The following is a 15,908-nucleotide window of genomic DNA, read 5'->3' as shown; positions in this document are numbered from 1 at the left end:
GTCCCTATGAATGATGTCTGAGCATCGCTAGAACTAGTGCCGGGGCGTCCCTATGAATGATGTCAGAGCACCCCTAGAACTAGTGCTGGAACTTCCCTATGAATGATGTCAGAGCACAGCTAGAACTAATGCCAGGGCGTCCCTATGATGTCAGAGCACCCCTAGAACTAGTGCTGGAACGTCCCTATGAATGATGTCAGAGCACCCCTAGAACTAGTGCCGAGGCGTCCCTATGAATGATGTCACAGCACCCCTAGAACTAGTGCCGGGGCGTCTCTATGAATGATGTCAGAGCACCTCCAGAACTAGTGCCAGGGCATCCCTATGAATGATGTCAGAGCACCCCTAGAACTAGTGCCAGGGTGTCCCTATGAATGATGTCAGAGCACCCCTAGAACTAGTGCCAGGGTGTCCCTATGAATGATGTCAGAGCACCCCTAGAACTAGTGCTGGGGTGTCCCTATGAATGATGTCTGAGCACCCCTAGAACTAGTGTTGGCACGTCTCTATAAATGTTGTCAGAGCACCCCTAGAACTAGTGTCGGGGTGTCCCTATGAATGATGTTAGAGCACCCCTAGAACTAGTGCTGGGGTGTCCCTATGAATGATGTCAGAGCACCCCTAGAACTAGTGCTGGGGTGTCCCTATGAATGATGTCAGAGCACCCCTAGAACTAGTGCTGGGGTGTCCCTATGAATGATGTCAGAGCACCCCTAGAACTAGTGCTGGGGTGTCCCTATGAATGATTTCTGAGCACCCCTAGAACTAGTGCTGGAACGTCCCTATGAATGATGTCAGAGCACCCCTAGAACTAGTGTCGGGGCGTCTCTATGAATGATGTCAGAGCACCCCTAGAACTAGTGCTGGGACGTCCCTATGAATGATGTCAGAGCACCCCTAGAACTAGTGCTGGAACGTCCCTATGAATGATGTCAGAGCACCCCTAGAACTAGTGCTGGAACGTCCCTATGAATGATGTCAGAGCACCCCTAGAACTAGTGCTGGGACGTCCCTATGAATGATTTCTGAGCACCCCTAGAACTAGTGCTGGAACGTCCCTATGAATGATGTCACAGCACCCCTAGAACTAGTGCTGGGACGTCCCTATGAATGATTTCTGAGCACCCCTAGAACTAGTGCTGGAACGTCCCTATGAATGATGTCACAGCACCCCTAGAACTAGTGCTGGGACGTCCCTATGAATGATTTCTGAGCACCCCTAGAACTAGTGCCGGGGCGTCCCTATGAATGATGCCAGAGCACCCCTAGAACTAGTTGCAGGGACATCCCTATGAATGATGTCAGAGCACCCCTGGAATTAGTGCTGAGTGTTCCTATGAATGATGTCAGAGCACCCCTAGAATTAGTGCTGGGGTGTCCCTATGAATGATGTCAGAGCACCCCTAGAATTAGTGCTGGGGTGTCCCTATGAATGATGTCAGAGCACCCCTAGAATTAGTGCTGTGTCCCTATGAATGATGTCAGAGCATCCCTAGAACTAGTGCCGGGGTGTCCCTATGAATGATGTCAGAGCACCCCTAGAACTAGTGCTGGGGCCTCCCTATGAATGATGTCTGAGCATCGCTAGAACTATTGCCTGGGCGTCCCTATGAATGATGTCAGAGCACCCCTAGAACTAGTGCGGGGCGTCCCTATGAATGATGTCAGAGCACCTCTAGAACCTCTAGAGCACCTCTAGTTGCAGGGACAATCACTATGAATGATGTAAGAGGACCCCTAGAATTAGTGCTGAGTGTCCCTATGAATGATGTCAGAGCACCCCTAGAACTAGTGCCAGGGTGTCCCTATGAATGATATCACAGCACCCCTAGAATTAGTGCTGAGTGTCCCTATGAATGATGTCAGAGCAGCCCTAGAACTAGTGCCAGGGTGTCCCTATGAATGATGTCAGAGCACCCCTAGAACTAGTGCCAGGGTGTCCCTATGAATGATGTTAGAGCACCCCTAGAACTAGTGCCGGGGCATCCCTATGAATGATGTCAGAGCACCCCTAGAACTAGTGCCAGGGTGTCCCTATGAATGATGTCAGAGCACCCCTAGAACTAGTGCCAGGGTGTCCCTATGAATGATGTTAGAGCACCCCTAGAACTAGTGCCGGGGCATCCCTATGAATGATGTCAGAGCACGCCTAGAACTAGTGCCAGGGTGATCCCTATGAATGATGTCAGAGCACTCCTAGAACTAGTGCCGGGGCATCCCTATGAATGATGTCAGAGCACGCCTAGAACTAGTGCCGGGGCATCCCTATGAATGATGTCAGAACACCCCTAGAACTAGTGCCAGGGTGATCCCTATGAATGATGTCAGAGCACTCCTAGAACTAGTGCTGAGTGTCGCTATAAAGGATGTCAGAGCACCCCTAGAACTAGTGCTGGAACGTCCCTATGAATGATGTCAGAGCACGCCTAGAACTAGTGCCAGGGTGTCCCTATGAATGATGTCAGAACACCCCTAGAACTAGTGCCAGGGTGATCCCTATGAATGATGTCAGAGCACTCCTAGAACTAGTGCTGGGGCGTCCCTATGAATGATGTCAGAGCACCCCTAGAACTAGTGCTGGAACGTCCCTATGAATGATGTCAGAGCACCCCTAGAACTAGTGCTGGGGCGTCCCTATGAATGATGTCAGAGCACCCCTAGAACTAGTGCTGGGGCGTCCCTATGAATGATGTCAGAGCACCCCTATAACTAGTGCTGGAACGTCCCTATGAATGATGTCAGAGCCCCCCTAGAACTAGTGCTGGGGCGTCCCTATGAATGATGTCAGAGCACCCCTAGAACTAGTGCTGGGGCGTCCCTATGAATGATGTCTGAGCATCGCTAGAACTAGTGCCGGGGCGTCCCTATGAATGATGTCAGAGCACCCCTAGAACTAGTGCTGGAACTTCCCTATGAATGATGTCAGAGCACAGCTAGAACTAATGCCGGGGCGTCCCTATGATGTCAGAGCACCCCTAGAACTAGTGCTGGAACGTCCCTATGAATGATGTCAGAGCACCCCTAGAACTAGTGCCGAGGCGTCCCTATGAATGATGTCACAGCACCCCTAGAACTAGTGCCGGGGCGTCTCTATGAATGATGTCAGAGCACCTCTAGAACTAGTGCCAGGGCATCCCTATGAATGATGTCAGAGCACCCCTAGAACTAGTGCCAGGGTGTCCCTATGAATGATGTCAGAGCACCCCTAGAACTAGTGCCAGGGTGTCCCTATGAATGATGTCAGAGCACCCCTAGAACTAGTGCTGGGGTGTCCCTATGAATGATGTCTGAGCACCCCTAGAACTAGTGTTGGCACGTCTCTATAAATGTTGTCAGAGCACCCCTAGAACTAGTGTCGGGGTGTCCCTATGAATGATGTTAGAGCACCCCTAGAACTAGTGCTGGGGTGTCCCTATGAATGATGTCAGAGCACCCCTAGAACTAGTGCTGGGGTGTCCCTATGAATGATGTCAGAGCACCCCTAGAACTAGTGCTGGGGTGTCCCTATGAATGATGTCAGAGCACCCCTAGAACTAGTTTCAGGGTCGTCCCTATGAATGATGTCAGAGCACCCCTAGAACTAGTTTCAGGGTCGTCCCTATGAATGATGTGAGAGCACCCCTAGAACTAGTGCTGGAACGTCCCTATGAATGATGTCAGAGCACCGCTAGAACTAGTGCTGGGCGTCCCTATGAATGATTTCTGAGCACCCCTAGAACTCGTGCTGGGACGTCCCTATGAATGATGTCAGAGCACCCCTAGAACTAGTGCTGGAACGTCCCTATGAATGATGTCAGAGCATCGCTAGAACTAGTGCCGGGGCGTCCCTATGAATGATGTCAGAGCACCCCTAGAACTAGTGCTGGGACGTCCCTATGAATGATTTCTGAGCACCCCTAGAACTAGTGCTGGAACGTCCCTATGAATGATGTCAGAGCACCCCTAGAACTAGTGCTGAAGTGTCCCTATGAATGATGTCAGAGCACCCCTAGAACTAGTGCTGGGGTGTCCCTATGAATGATTTCTGAGCACCCCTAGAACTAGTGCTGGAACGTCCCTATGAATGATGTCACAGCACCCCTAGAACTAGTGCTGGGACGTCCCTATGAATGATTTCTGAGCACCCCTAGAACTAGTGCTGGGACGTCCCTATGAATGATTTCTGAGCACCCCTAGAACTAGTGCTGGAACGTCCCTATGAATGATGTCAGAGCACTCCTAGAACTAGTGCTGGGACGTCCCTATGAATGATTTCTGAGCACCCCTAGAACTAGTGCTGGGACGTCCCTATGAATGATTTCTGAGCACCCCTAGAACTAGTGCCGGGGCGTCCCTATGAATGATGCCAGAGCACCCCTAGAACTAGTTGCAGGGACATCCCTATGAATGATGTCAGAGCACCCCTGGAATTAGTGCTGAGTGTTCCTATGAATGATGTCAGAGCACCCCTAGAACTATTGCCCGGGAGTCCCTATGATTGTTGTCAGAGCACCCCTAGAATTAGTGCTGGGGTGTCCCTATGAATGATGTCAGAGCACCCCTAGAATTAGTGCTGGGGTGTCCCTATGAATGATGTCAGAGCACCCCTAGAATTAGTGCTGTGTCCCTATGAATGATGTCAGAGCACCCCTAGAACTAGTGCTGAGTGTCCCTATAAAGGATGTCAGAGCATCCCTAGAACTAGTGCTGGGGCCTCCCTATGAATGATGTCTGAGCATCGCTAGAACTATTGCCTGGGCGTCCCTATGAATGATGTCAGAGCACCCCTAGAACTAGTGCGGGGCGTCCCTATGAATGATGTCTGAGCATCGCTAGAACTATTGCCTGGGCGTCCCTATGAATGATGTCAGAGCACCCCTAGAACTAGTGCGGGGCATCCCTATGAATGATGTCAGAGCACCTCTAGAACCTCTAGAGCACCTCTAGTTGCAGGGACAATCACTATGAATGATGTAAGAGGACCCCTAGAATTAGTGCTGAGTGTCCCTATGAATGATGTCAGAGCACCCCTAGAACTAGTGCCAGGGTGTCCCTATGAATGATATCACAGCACCCCTAGAATTAGTGCTGAGTGTCCCTATGAATGATGTCAGAGCACCCCTAGAACTAGTGCCAGGGTGTCCCTATGAATGATGTCAGAGCACCCCTAGAACTAGTGCCAGGGTGTCCCTATGAATGATGTTAGAGCACCCCTAGAACTAGTGCCGGGGCATCCCTATGAATGATGTCAGAGCACCCCTAGAACTAGTGCCAGGGTGTCCCTATGAATGATGTCAGAACACCCCTAGAACTAGTGCCAGGGTGTCCCTATGAATGATGTCAGAGCACTCCTAGAACTAGTGCCAGGGTGTCCCTATGAATGATGTCAGAGCACCCCTAGAACTAGTGCCAGGGTGTCCCTATGAATGATGTTAGAGCACCCCTAGAACTAGTGCCGGGGCATCCCTATGAATGATGTCAGAGCACGCCTAGAACTAGTGCCAGGGTGTCCCTATGAATGATGTCAGAGCACTCCTAGAACTAGTGCTGAGTGTCGCTATAAAGGATGTCAGAGCACCCCTAGAACTAGTGCTGGAACGTCCCTATGAATGATGTCAGAGCACCCCTAGAACTAGTGCTGGGGCGTCCCTATGAATGATGTCTGAGCATCGCTAGAACTAGTGCCGGGGCGTCCCTATGAATGATGTCAGAGCACCCCTAGAACTAGTGCTGGAACGTCCCTATGAATGATGTCACAGCACCCCTAGAACTAGTGCTGGGACGTCCCTATGAATGATTTCTGAGCACCCCTAGAACTAGTGCTGGAACTTCCCTATGAATGATGTCAGAGCACAGCTAGAACTAATGCCGGGGCGTCCCTATGATGTCAGAGCACCCCTAGAACTAGTGCTGGAACGTCCCTATGAATAATGTCAGAGCACCCCTAGAACTAGTGCCGAGGCGTCCCTATGAATGATGTCACAGCACCCCTAGAACTAGTGCCGGGGCGTCTCTATGAATGATGTCAGAGCACCTCTAGAACTAGTGCCAGGGCATCCCTATGAATGATGTCAGAGCACCCCTAGAACTAGTGCCAGGGTGTCCCTATGAATGATGTCAGAGCACCCCTAGAACTAGTGCCAGGGTGTCCCTATGAATGATGTCAGAGCACCCCTAGAACTAGTGCTGGGGTGTCCCTATGAATGATGTCTGAGCACCCCTAGAACTAGTGTTGGCACGTCTCTATAAATGTTGTCAGAGCACCCCTAGAACTAGTGTCGGGGTGTCCCTATGAATGATGTTAGAGCACCCCTAGAACTAGTGCTGGGGTGTCCCTATGAATGATGTCAGAGCACCCCTAGAACTAGTGCTGGGGTGTCCCTATGAATGATGTCAGAGCACCCCTAGAACTAGTGCTGGGGTGTCCCTATGAATGATGTCAGAGCACCCCTAGAACTAGTTTCAGGGTCGTCCCTATGAATGATGTCAGAGCACCCCTAGAACTAGTTTCAGGGTCGTCCCTATGAATGATGTGAGAGCACCCCTAGAACTAGTGCTGGAACGTCCCTATGAATGATGTCAGAGCACCGCTAGAACTAGTGCTGGGCGTCCCTATGAATGATTTCTGAGCACCCCTAGAACTAGTGCTGGGACGTCCCTATGAATGATTTCTGAGCACCCCTAGAACTAGTGCTGGAACGTCCCTATGAATGATGTCAGAGCATCGCTAGAACTAGTGCCGGGGCGTCCCTATGAATGATGTCAGAGCACCCCTAGAACTAGTGCTGGGACGTCCCTATGAATGATTTCTGAGCACCCCTAGAACTAGTGCTGGAACGTCCCTATGAATGATGTCAGAGCACCCCTAGAACTAGTGCTGAAGTGTCCCTATGAATGATGTCAGAGCACCCCTAGAACTAGTGCTGGGGTGTCCCTATGAATGATTTCTGAGCACCCCTAGAACTAGTGCTGGAACGTCCCTATGAATGATGTCAGAGCACCCCTAGAACTAGTGTCGGGGCGTCTCTATGAATGATGTCAGAGCACCCCTAGAACTAGTGCTGGGACGTCCCTATGAATGATGTCAGAGCACCCCTAGAACTAGTGCTGGAACGTCCCTATGAATGATGTCAGAGCACCCCTAGAACTAGTGCTGGAACGTCCCTATGAATGATGTCAGAGCACCCCTAGAACTAGTGCTGGGACGTCCCTATGAATGATTTCTGAGCACCCCTAGAACTAGTGCTGGAACGTCCCTATGAATGATGTCACAGCACCCCTAGAACTAGTGCTGGGACGTCCCTATGAATGATTTCTGAGCACCCCTAGAACTAGTGCTGGAACGTCCCTATGAATGATGTCACAGCACCCCTAGAACTAGGTTTGGGACGTCCCTATGAATGATTTCTGAGCACCCCTAGAACTAGTGCTGGAACGTCCCTATGAATGATGTCAGAGCACTCCTAGAACTTGTGCTGAGCGTCTCTATGAATGATGTCTGAGCACCCCTAGAACTAGCGCTGAGCGTCCCTATGAATGATGTAAGAGCATCACTAGAACTAGTGCCGGGGCGTCCCTATGATGTCAGAGCACCCCTAGAACTAGTGCCGGGGAGTCCCTATGATGTCAGAGCACTCCTAGAACTAGTGTCGGGGCATCCCTATGAATGATGTCAGAGCACCCCTAGAACTAGTGCTGGGTGTCCCTATGAATGATGTCAGAGCACCCCTAGAACTAGTGCCGGGGCGTCCCTATGAATGATGTCACAGCACCCCTAGAACTAGTTTCGGGGTCGTCCCTATGAATGATGTCAGAGCACCCCTAGAACTAGTGCCGGGGCGTTCCTATGAATGATGTCAGAGCACCCCTAGAACTAGTGCCGGGGTCATCCCTATGAGTGATGTCACAGCACCCCTAGAACTAGTGTTGGGCGTCCCTATGAATGATGTCAGAGCACCCCTAGAACTAGTGCCGGGGCGTCCCCATGATGTCAGAGCACCCTTAGAACTAGTGCGGGGGCATCCCTATGATGTCAGAGCACTCCTAGAACTAGTGTTGGGCGTCCCTATGAATGATGTCAGAGCACCCCTAGAACTAGTGCCGGGGCGTCCCCATGATGTCAGAGCACCCTTAGAACTAGTGCGGGGGCATCCCCATGATGTCAGAGCACTCCTAGAACTAGTGTTGGGCGTCCCTATGAATGATGTCAGAGCACCCCTAGAACTAGTGCGGGGCGTCCCTATGATGTCAGAGCACCCCTAGAACTAGTGCGGGGCGTCCCTATGATGTCAGAGCACCCCTAGAACTAGTGCTGGAACGTCCCTATGAATGATGTCAGAGCACCCCTAGAACTAGTGCGGGGCGTCCCTATGATGTCAGAGCACCCCTAGAACTAGTGCTGGAACGTCCCTATGAATGATGTCAGAGCACCCCTAGAACTAGTGCCGGGGCGTTCCTATGAATGATGTCAGAGCACCCCTAGAACTAGTGCCGGGGTCATCCCTATGAGTGATGTCACAGCACCCCTAGAACTAGTGTTGGGCGTCCCTATGAATGATGTCAGAGCACCCCTAGAACTAGTGCCGGGGCGTCCCCATGATGTCAGAGCACCCTTAGAACTAGTGCGGGGGCATCCCTATGATGTCAGAGCACTCCTAGAACTAGTGTTGGGCGTCCCTATGAATGATGTCAGAGCACCCCTAGAACTAGTGCCGGGGCGTCCCCATGATGTCAGAGCACCCTTAGAACTAGTGCGGGGGCATCCCCATGATGTCAGAGCACTCCTAGAACTAGTGTTGGGCGTCCCTATGAATGATGTCAGAGCACCCCTAGAACTAGTGCGGGGCGTCCCTATGATGTCAGAGCACCCCTAGAACTAGTGCGGGGCGTCCCTATGATGTCAGAGCACCCCTAGAACTAGTGCTGGAACGTCCCTATGAATGATGTCAGAGCACCCCTAGAACTAGTGCGGGGCGTCCCTATGATGTCAGAGCACCCCTAGAACTAGTGCTGGAACGTCCCTATGAATGATGTCAGAGCACCCCTAGAACTAGTGCGGGGCGTCCCTATGAATGATGTCAGAGTGTTGCTGTACTTTCTGGGTGCCGCCCTGGGGCCCTGGTGTTTAGTACCCCTGGAGGCGCTCCTGGTGATGCCGGCGTGCTGAACGCCCCGGAGCGTTCTCTGTGAAGGATTCCATAAGACGTGTTGCTCTCGGCGGTCCATCGTGAACGTCTTCCGGAGTTCTGGCTGCAGTCCTCGAGGGATCCGCCGCAGGCGGTGATTGTAGTCCTGGCATGAATAATGCATCGTCTGCAGTTAGCTGCTCTCCGGCAGCAGTAATCCGGGAGGGCGTCCCGCGCTTATCACCCCGGGGGCATGTGGGGAGAGAACACTTGGAGGACCCAGGAAATCAAGGACATAATGGTCCAAAGTGCTGCCAGGGCCCTCCAGACTCACATGTCCCCAGAGCCTACCTGGGATTGCCAGCTTTGCACCCCTCTAGGAGCTGGCTGTTTCGGCACCCCCCCACCTCTCTAAGGGCTCTGGCGCCATTTTTGCGCGTTTTTAACATTAGAAAGTCCCATTGACAATCGCGTGAACAAAACGCACAAGAAAAACACAAGTGTGCCGGAGCCCTTAGAGAGGGGGGGGGGGGGGGTGCCGAAACAGCCGGCTCCGAGAGGGGTTAAAAGTACGCAGCGATGCCGCAAGTGGATGTGAGCCCTAACAGGGACTCGGACTGTTGGCCACAGCGTGCCCTTGTGGCCGCACTCCGGTACTGCAGTGTAGGGGATGTGTCTGCTGCACATCTGCAGCCCTCAGTAGTCAGACACCCTAAAGAGGAGGGTTGTAGCGGCCAGAAGGCCCCCGAAGCACAATCCTCAGTCTAAGTGACTTGCAACCTGGCAAGTGGCATAGAGGAGGAGCGGGCAGGAGGAGGCCACAAAGAGACAGCCGACACATTGTAGCAAGCCACGTCTGGTGGACCCCCACAGGAAGTCATGCCACCATGCTGTCATTCCTGGGGGCGCCCCTCGTGCTGCTCTATAGGGGTGCTGGAGCTCGTTGGGGACACAGATGCCCCCTGGGCGGTGGAGGGTGATGGTGGTGATATGCCGGCACACCAGACATCAACCCTTCACTCTCTCATATTGGGTCCCAACAATATTCGACCCCCGAGAGCCGGAGCGCCCGGGGCAATAGAGCCTGCAGCTGCCATCTGTAGTCCTGATGTCTGACTCCTGGGGGTCCGGGTGTTCCTATGATGCGGGGGGCCGCTTCCTGTTGTGTGGTCTGATGTTTTCTTTTCCATCCTCGCTCCCTCCGCCCGCAGGATACGGTGACGCCAGCAAAAGCTTTTTAACACCATCCACAATTTAATCATGTGAGAGAGTAAGAAAGGGTGTGAATACTAACGCACTGAGTGCCAAGCGGAGAGGTGATGAGGAGGCATCCATCCTCATCAGCGCCACCACAACCCACCCAGGTGAGTCCCATAGGTGACTGGAGGAGAAGTGTCCGAACATGGAGGGGCTGGGCTGTGAGTGTAGTGACCGGAGGGGCCAGGCCGTGTGTGTAATGTCCTAAAGGGGCCGGGCCATGTGTGTAGTGACCGGAGGGGCCGGGCCATGTGTGTAGTGACCGGAGGGGCCGGGCCATGTGTGTAGTGACCGGAGGGGCCGGGCCATGTGTGTAGTGACCGGAGGGGCCGGGCCATGTGTGTAGTGACCGGAGGGGCCGGGCCGTGTGTGTAGTGACCGGAGGGGCCAGGCCATGTGTGTAGTGACCGGAGGGGCCGGGCCCTGTGTGTAGTGACCGGAGGGGCCGGGCCGTGTGTAATGTCCTGAAGGGGCCGCGCCGTGTGTGTAGTGACCGGAGGGGCTGGGCTGTGAGTGTAGTGACCGGAGGGGCCAGGCCATGTGTGTAGTGACCGGAGGGGCTGGGCTGTGAGTGTGGTGACCGGAGGAGCCAGGCCGTGTGTGTAATGTCCTGAAGGGGCCGCGCCGTGTGTGTGGTGACCGGAGGGGCCAGGCCGTGTGTGTAATGTCCTGAAGGGGCCGCGCCGTGTGTGTGGTGACCGGAGGGGCCGGGCCATGTGTGTAGTGACCGGAGGGGCCGGGCCGTGTGTGTAGTGACCGGAGGGGCCAGGCCATGTGTGTAGTGACCGGAGGGGCTGGGCTGTGAGTGTGGTGACCGGAGGGGCCAGGCCGTGTGTGTAATGTCCTGAAGGGGCCACGCCGTGTGTGTGGTGACCGGAGGGGCCGGACCGTGTGTGCAGTGACCGGAGGGGCCGGGCCGTGTGTGTAGTGACTGGAGGGGCTGTTTCCTGTGTGTAATGTCCTGAAGGGGCCGCGCCGTGTGTGTAGTGACCGGAGGGGCCGGGCCGTGTGTGTAATGTCCTGAAGGGGCCGCGCCGTGTGTGTGGTGACCGGAGGGGCCGGGCCGTGTGTGCAGTGACCGGAGGGGCCGGGCTGTGAGTGTAGTGACTGGAGGGGCCGTGCCCTGTGTGTAATGTCCTGAAGGGGCCGCGCCGTGTGTGCAGTGACCGGAGGGGCCGGGCCGTGTGTGCAGTGTCCTGAAGGAGTCAGGCCGTGTGTGTAGTGACCAGAGGGGCTGGGCTGTGAGTGTAGTGACCGGAGGGGCCAGGCCGTGTGTGTAGTGACCGGAGGGGCTGGGCTGTGAGTGTAGTGACCGGAGGGGCCAGGCCATGTGTGTAGTGACCGGAGGGGCTGGGCTGTGAGTGTGGTGACCGGAGGAGCCAGGCCGTGTGTGTAATGTCCTGAAGGGGCCGCGCCATGTGTGTGGTGACCGGAGGGGCCAGGCCGTGTGTGTAATGTCCTGAAGGGGCCGCGCCGTGTGTGTGGTGACCGGAGGGGCCGGGCCGTGTGTAGTGACCAGAGGGGCCGGGCCGTGTGTGTAGTGACCAGAGGGGCCAGGCCATGTGTGTAGTGACTGGAGGGGCTGGGCTGTGAGTGTGGTGACCGGAGGGGCCAGGCCGTGTGTGTAATGTCCTGAAGGGGCCACGCCGTGTGTGTGGTGACCGGAGGGGTCGGACCGTGTGTGCAGTGACCGGAGTGGCCGGGCCGTGTGTGTAGTGACCGGAGGGGCCAGGCCATGTGTGTAGTGACCGGAGGGGCTGGGCTGTGAGTGTGGTGACCGGAGGGGCCAGGCCGTGTGTGTAATGTCCTGAAGGGGCCACGCCGTGTGTGTGGTGACCGGAGGGGCCGGACCGTGTGTGCAGTGACCGGAGGGGCCGGGCCGTGTGTGTAGTGACTGGAGGGGCTGTTTCCTGTGTGTAATGTCCTGAAGGGGCCGCGCCGTGTGTGTAGTGACCGGAGGGGCCGGGCCGTGTGTGTAATGTCCTGAAGGGGCCGCGCCGTGTGTGTGGTGACCGGAGGGGCCGGGCCGTGTGTGCAGTGACCGGAGGGGCCGGGCTGTGAGTGTAGTGACTGGAGGGGCCGTGCCCTGTGTGTAATGTCCTGAAGGGGCCGCGCCGTGTGTGCAGTGACCGGAGGGGCCGGGCCGTGTGTGCAGTGTCCTGAAGGAGTCAGGCCGTGTGTGTAGTGACCAGAGGGGCTGGGCTGTGAGTGTAGTGACCGGAGGGGCCAGGCCGTGTGTGTAGTGACCGGAGGGGCTGGGCTGTGAGTGTAGTGACCGGAGGGGCCAGGCCATGTGTGTAGTGACCGGAGGGGCTGGGCTGTGAGTGTGGTGACCGGAGGAGCCAGGCCGTGTGTGTAATGTCCTGAAGGGGCCGCGCCGTGTGTGTGGTGACCGGAGGGGCCAGGCTGTGTGTGTAATGTCCTGAAGGGGCCGCGCCGTGTGTGTGGTGACCGGAGGGGCCGGGCCGTGTGTAGTGACCGGAGGGGCCGGGCCGTGTGTGTAGTGACCGGAGGGGCCAGGCCATGTGTGTAGTGACTGGAGGGGCTGGGCTGTGAGTGTGGTGACCGGAGGGGCCAGGCCGTGTGTGTAATGTCCTGAAGGGGCCACGCCGTGTGTGTGGTGACCGGAGGGGTCGGACCGTGTGTGCAGTGACCGGAGTGGCCGGGCCGTGTGTGTAGTGACTGGAGGGGCCGTTTCCTGTGTGTAATGTCCTGAAGGGGCCGCGCCGTGTGTAGTGACCGGAGGGGCCGGGCCGTGTGTGTAATGTCCTGAAGGGGCCGCGCCGTGTGTGTGGTGACCGGAGGGGCCGGGCCGTGTGTGCAGTGACCGGAGGGACCGGGCTGTAAGTGTAGTGACCAGAGGGGCCAGGCCATGTGTGTAGTGACCGGAGGGGCTGGGCTGTAAGTGTAGTGACTGGAGGGGCCGTGCCCTGTGTGTAATGTCCTGAAGGGGCCGCGCCGTGTGTGCAGTGACCGGAGGGGCCGGGCCGTGTGTGCAGTGTCCTGAAGGAGTCAGGCTGTGAGTGTAGTGACCGGAGGGGCCGGGCCGTGTGTGTAGTGACTGGAGGGGCGAGGCCGTGTGTGTGGTGACCGGGGGGCCGGGCCGTGTTAGTGACCGGAGGGGCGAGGCCGTGTGTGTAGTGACTGGTGGGCCGGGCAGTGTATGTATTGACCGGTGGGCCGGGCAGTGTATGTATTGACCGGTGGGCCGGACTGTGCGTGTAGTGAACGGATGGGCCTGGCCGTGTGTAGAGACTTATCTTTGCTTATCGCCCAGGTAGCACAGGATGACTGACGGCCCATCCAGCAGCGCTGAAGCTTTAGTGAAAACATTGGATCGTCTTCCTCCTGGAAAGAAATCTGCAAAAGTCCATTTTGGAGAAGTCGTTGTGGAGCGCGGTACGGTATTCGTGCGGTCGGCCGCTGTCTACGTTGCTGCCGCTTTGGGTTGCTTCCTTAGATTTGAGGTGTTTTAGAACATCCGGTAGCTGATTGGATGACAGGAGAGTGATGATGATGGGGGTCAGATGCCACAACGCCCCATCACACTGACTGCAGCCGGGCTTTACAGGCTTTTAGGCTGTAGATATAAAAAAGAAATGTTCCCATTCACTGACAGCTAGCAGAGATATTACAATTCCTGGACTGTCAGTTTGTTAGTCCCGTCATTAGTGACCCTGTCTGTGTTCCAGGGGACGTCCAGGCGGTGACGCAGCCTCCTCACCAGCAGGGTCTCAAGAACCCGAATGTCACTTGTACCAAACAGAAATCATCCCGGAGGAGCAGCCAGAGGAACAGCCGGCAGGGGCCTGTGCTGTCCGCCAGCCACATAGAGGCGGCTGCAGGAGACGGTGAGTGTTGTGATCCCGACAAAGGCAGAGTAGCTTGTTGGCGCCCCCATCTGACACGGAGCGCTGGAGCGTGTGCCCCACCCACAGGGGTCACAGGAGCGGCGCACGCGGCGTTCATCTCTCGGCGCTGGAATGACGCTTTTTTTTCTGTGCTTTTGATGCGCATGTAAACTGCAAGTTAGAAAGTTTCTGCATCCGTGTAACCGCGGCTGTCCGGTGGCGGCTGTCCGGTGGCGGCTGTCCGGTGGCGGCTGTCCGGTGGCGGCTGTCTGGTGGCGGCTGTCCGTGGCGGTTGTGGGGGGGGGGGGGGTGTTTTGGACGTTTTATATTTTCTTTTATTTTTTGAAGAAAAATGAACTAAATCTTCTTTTACACTTTTTCTGGGGGACGTGAACTTGTGATCATGTGATCGCTTCTACTATACAGAGCAATACTTCAGTACTGCAGCACATAGTCACTTGCCATGCTGCCGCAGGCATCTACAAGGGGCAGCTCTGGGGCCTTCAGTTCGCTGCGACTTCATGAGATTCCACTTATTACCTGCAGAAGAAAAATGCGCGTTGGGAGCACCAGAACCGGCGAATCTGTGAAGATGCTGCGCCCCTCCCCCTTTATGATGTCATCACTAAAATAGATTACAGAGTTGGGTTCCAGTAGCCATCAAAGAAAGAGTGCCCACATACACTGTGCCCAGTAGAGAGTGCCCACATACACTGTGCCCGGTAGAGAGTGCCCCCATACACTGTGCCCAGTAGAGAGTGCCCCCATACACTGTGCCCAGTAGAGAGTGCCCCCATACACTGTGCCCAGTAGAGAGTGCCCCCATACACTGTGCCCAGTAGAGAGTGCCCCCATACACTGTGCCAGGTAGAGAGTGCCCCCATACACTGTGCCAGGTAGAGAGTGCCCCCATACACTGTGCCCAGTAGAGAGTGCCCCTATACACTGTGCCCGGTAGAGAGTGCCCCCATACACTGTGCCCAGTAGAGAGTGCCCCCATACACTGTGCCCAGTAGAGAGTGCCCCCATACACTGTGCCAGGTAGAGTGTGCCTCCATACACTGTGCCCAGTAGAGAGTGCCCCCATACACTGTGCCCAGTAGAGAGTGCCCCCATACACTGTGCCCGGTAGAGAGTGCCCCCATACACTGTGCCCGGTAGAGAGTGCCCCCATACACTGTGCCCGGTAGAGAGTGCCCCCATACACTATGCCCGGTAGAGAGTGCCCCCATACACTGTGTCAGGTAGAGAGTGCCCCCATACACTGTGCCAGGTAGAGAGTGCCCCCATACACTGTGCCCAGTAGAGAGTGCCCCCATACACTGTGCCCGGTAGAGAGTGCCCCCATACACTATGCCCGGTAGAGAGTGCCCCCATACACTGTGTCAGGTAGAGAGTGCTCCCATACACTGTGCCCGGTAGAGAGTGCCCCCATACACTGTGCCCAGTAGAGAGTGCCCCCATACACTGTGCCCAGTAGAGAGTGCCCCCATACACTGTGCCCGGTAGAGAGTGCCCCCATACACTATGCCCGGTAGAGAGTGCCCCCATACACTGTGTCAGGTAGAGAGTGCCCCCATACACTGTGCCAGGTAGAGAGTGCCCCCATACACTGTGCCCAGTAGAGAGTGCCCCCATACACTGTGCCCGGTAGAGAGTGCCCCATACACTATGCCCGGTAGAGAGTGCCCCCATA

At 55.7% G+C, this 15,908-nt stretch overlaps 1 protein-coding gene across 2 annotated transcripts in view; it reads left to right on the top strand.

The window, feature by feature from the left end:
- The first annotated feature begins 10,216 nt into the window (after window positions 1-10,216).
- The window catches only part of LOC136579659 (myoD family inhibitor-like), a 28,326-nt gene continuing 22,634 nt past the window's right edge, over window positions 10,217-15,908 (top strand). Inside the window, exons 1-3 of one of the 2 annotated variants that reach the window (XM_066579705.1) lie at window positions 10,217-10,468; window positions 13,639-13,760; window positions 14,054-14,212. In XM_066579705.1, coding sequence (XP_066435802.1) covers window positions 13,649-13,760; window positions 14,054-14,212 — 271 coding nt within the window. In that variant the 5' untranslated portion in view covers window positions 10,217-10,468; window positions 13,639-13,648. The remainder of the gene's footprint in view (window positions 10,469-13,638; window positions 13,761-14,053; window positions 14,213-15,908) is intronic. The other variant, XM_066579707.1, reaches the window with a different exon arrangement.

The sequence above is a fragment of the Eleutherodactylus coqui genome, chromosome 10, assembly GCF_035609145.1.
Source record: "Eleutherodactylus coqui strain aEleCoq1 chromosome 10, aEleCoq1.hap1, whole genome shotgun sequence".
NCBI lineage: Eukaryota > Metazoa > Chordata > Amphibia > Anura > Eleutherodactylidae > Eleutherodactylus > Eleutherodactylus coqui.
Note: the sequence above shows the minus strand (reverse complement) of the source record. Positions and strands in the feature narration are given on the sequence as shown.